This window comes from Gallinula chloropus (assembly GCF_964237585.1).
Source record: "Gallinula chloropus genome assembly, chromosome: 25".
NCBI classification, from domain to species: domain Eukaryota; kingdom Metazoa; phylum Chordata; class Aves; order Gruiformes; family Rallidae; genus Gallinula; species Gallinula chloropus.
Genome location: NC_140110.1, coordinates 3,178,163 through 3,180,610, shown reverse-complemented (window position 1 = coordinate 3,180,610; position 2,448 = coordinate 3,178,163). Strand labels below are relative to the sequence as shown.

At 49.3% G+C, this 2,448-nt stretch overlaps 1 protein-coding gene across 1 annotated transcript; it reads left to right on the top strand.

The window, feature by feature from the left end:
* Positions 1 to 348: 348 nt before the first annotated feature.
* On the top strand, positions 349 to 1,275 carry LOC311200816 (olfactory receptor 14A16-like; the record flags this gene model as incomplete). The annotated part of the gene is made up of 1 exon (XM_084275121.1): positions 349 to 1,275. The coding sequence occupies one exon, from the start codon at positions 349 to 351 to the stop codon at positions 1,273 to 1,275; it is 927 nt and encodes a 308-aa protein (XP_084131247.1).
* Positions 1,276 to 2,448: the final 1,173 nt, after the last annotated feature.

The window sequence follows — 2,448 nt, the reverse complement described above, 5'->3', positions numbered from 1 at the left end:
AGAAAATCAAAGCTCCAAAGCTCTGCTCTGCCCTCGGGTGAAATTGGAGTGACAGTGCTGAAATGCTCTTTGCTATCCACGGGGTCTTTAGTCTGAGATCACATCATCCTTCTATTTACTGACTGCTGCAAGGCAGGACTGAGTTCCCTGAGCCCACAGCCAACCCTCCTCCCAGCATTGGCACACTCAAGGCAGCACAAAGCAGAACTCCCAAAAGGGACCTGATAAAAGTCTTCTTGAAAACAGAGAATCAGTGTGAATTGGAAAGTGTTTTGATCAAAGTAGAGTTCCCCAACTTCTCACTACCAATTTCCTCCTTGGACAGGTCTCCACACTTGACGACAGCAGATGTCCAACAGCAGCAGCTCCATCAGCCAGTTCCTCCTCCTGCCCTTTGCAGACACACGGGAGCTGCAGCTCTTGCACTTCTGCCTCTTCCTGGGCATCTACCTGGCTGCCCTCCTGGGCAATGGCCTCATCATCATCACCATAGCCTGTGACCACCACCTCCACACCCCCATGTACTTCTTCCTCCTCAACCTCGCTGTTACTGACCTTGCCTACATCTCCACCACCCTTCCCCAATCCATGGCCAATTCCTTGTGGGACACCAGGGCCATTTCCTACACAGGATGTGTGGCTCAACTCTTTTTCTTTTTATTTTTGATCATTACAGAGTACTATATTCTGACCGTCATGGCCTATGACCGCTACGTTGCCATCTGCCACCCCCTGCACTACGGGACCCTCCTGGGCAGCAGAGCTTGTGTCCACATGGCAGCAGCTGCCTGGGCCAGTGGGTTTCTCAATGCTGTTCTGCACACAGCCAACACATTTTCACTCCCCCTATGCAAGGGCAATGCCCTTGGCCAGTTCTTCTGTGAAATCCCCCAGATCCTCAAGCTCTCCTGCTCAGATGCCTACCTCTTGGAAACTGGACTCATTGTGCTTGGTATCTGTTTAGGTTTTGGGTGTTTTGTGTTCATTGTGGTGTCCTATGTGCAGATCTTCAGGGCTGTGCTGAGGATCCCCTCGCAGCAGGGACGGCACAAAGCCTTTTCCACCTGCCTCCCTCACCTGGCCGTGGTCTCCTTGTTCCTTAGCACTGCCTTCTTTGCCTACCTGAAGCCCCCCTCCATCTCCTCCCAAATTCTGGACCTGGTAGCGTCATTTCTTTACTCAGTGTTTCCACCAGCAGTGAACCCCCTCATCTACAGCATGAGGAATCAGGAGCTCAAGGATGCCCTTTGGAAACTGATGACTGGATGTTTCTAAGCAGCAACAGACTTTTCATTGTCTTCTGCATATCACTGGCCATGTAACTCACATTAGGATCAGTCTCTATTTAGTAAGTTTTAGTTGTCAGAGGTTTTTGTCAGTTTCTGTTTTGTCTCAGCTGTAATAAGGTTTCACGTTCATCCCATTCCTAATGATGTATCTCCAGGTCTTGGGTGACCCTTTACATATCACTGACCATGTAACTCACTGTATGACCAATCTTTATTTTGTTCCTTCTGTAGTTTTGGTTGCTTTTGTTCCAGTTTGGCTGTGCTATAATCAGAGTGTCCACGTTCATCCCATTCCTGCTGTAGTCTTGTGTGACCCTGACACTGCGTGTTGACTACAGTTTACTAGCACATGACTGGAATGGCCGTGCTTTCCATCCAGGGTAGAATGTGAATTTCTAGGATTGGTACAGATGATGGCAGAACAAATACCTTCCCCTGTACCTGCATTACTGCCAATCTGTCCCTTTCATCTTCCCCATCACTCAGGTGTTTCCACCTCTCCAGATGATAGGACCATGTGTAAGGACACCTTATAAGCAAGCTGGCTGGATGTCTGCACTTCACTTTTCTCAGCAGGTTTCCACCTCCGCTCAGCTCTCTGGTTTATACTTTGAGCTTCAGAGATTTGGAAAACATCCCATCTATCACAGAATCACAGAATCACAAGGTTGGAAGAGACCTTTGAAGATCATTGAGTCCAACCATTCCCATCCTAATATAAACCAGATCCCTAAGTACCTCATCTCCCCTTTTTTCTGAACACATCCAGGGATGGTCACTCAACCCCCTCCCTGAGCAGCCTGTTCCAATATCCAATCTAAACCTGCCCTGGCCCAGCTTCATGCCATTTCTCCTTGTTCTGTCTTCTGTCACCTGGCTGAAGAGACAATCGCCCACCTCTCTACAACCTCCCTTCAGGTAGTTGTATGTGGTGATAAGGTCTCCTTTCAGCCTCCTCTTCTCCAGGCTGAACATCCCCAGCTCCCTCAGCCGTTCCTCATATGATTTGCCCTCCAGCCCCTTCACCAGCCTGGTTGCCCTTCTCTGCACTTGCTCAAGGACCTCAATGTCCTTTTTATGGTGGGGATCCCAGAACTGGACACGGTACTCAAGGTGTGGCCTCACCAATGCTCAGTACAGGGGCACAATTACCTCCCTA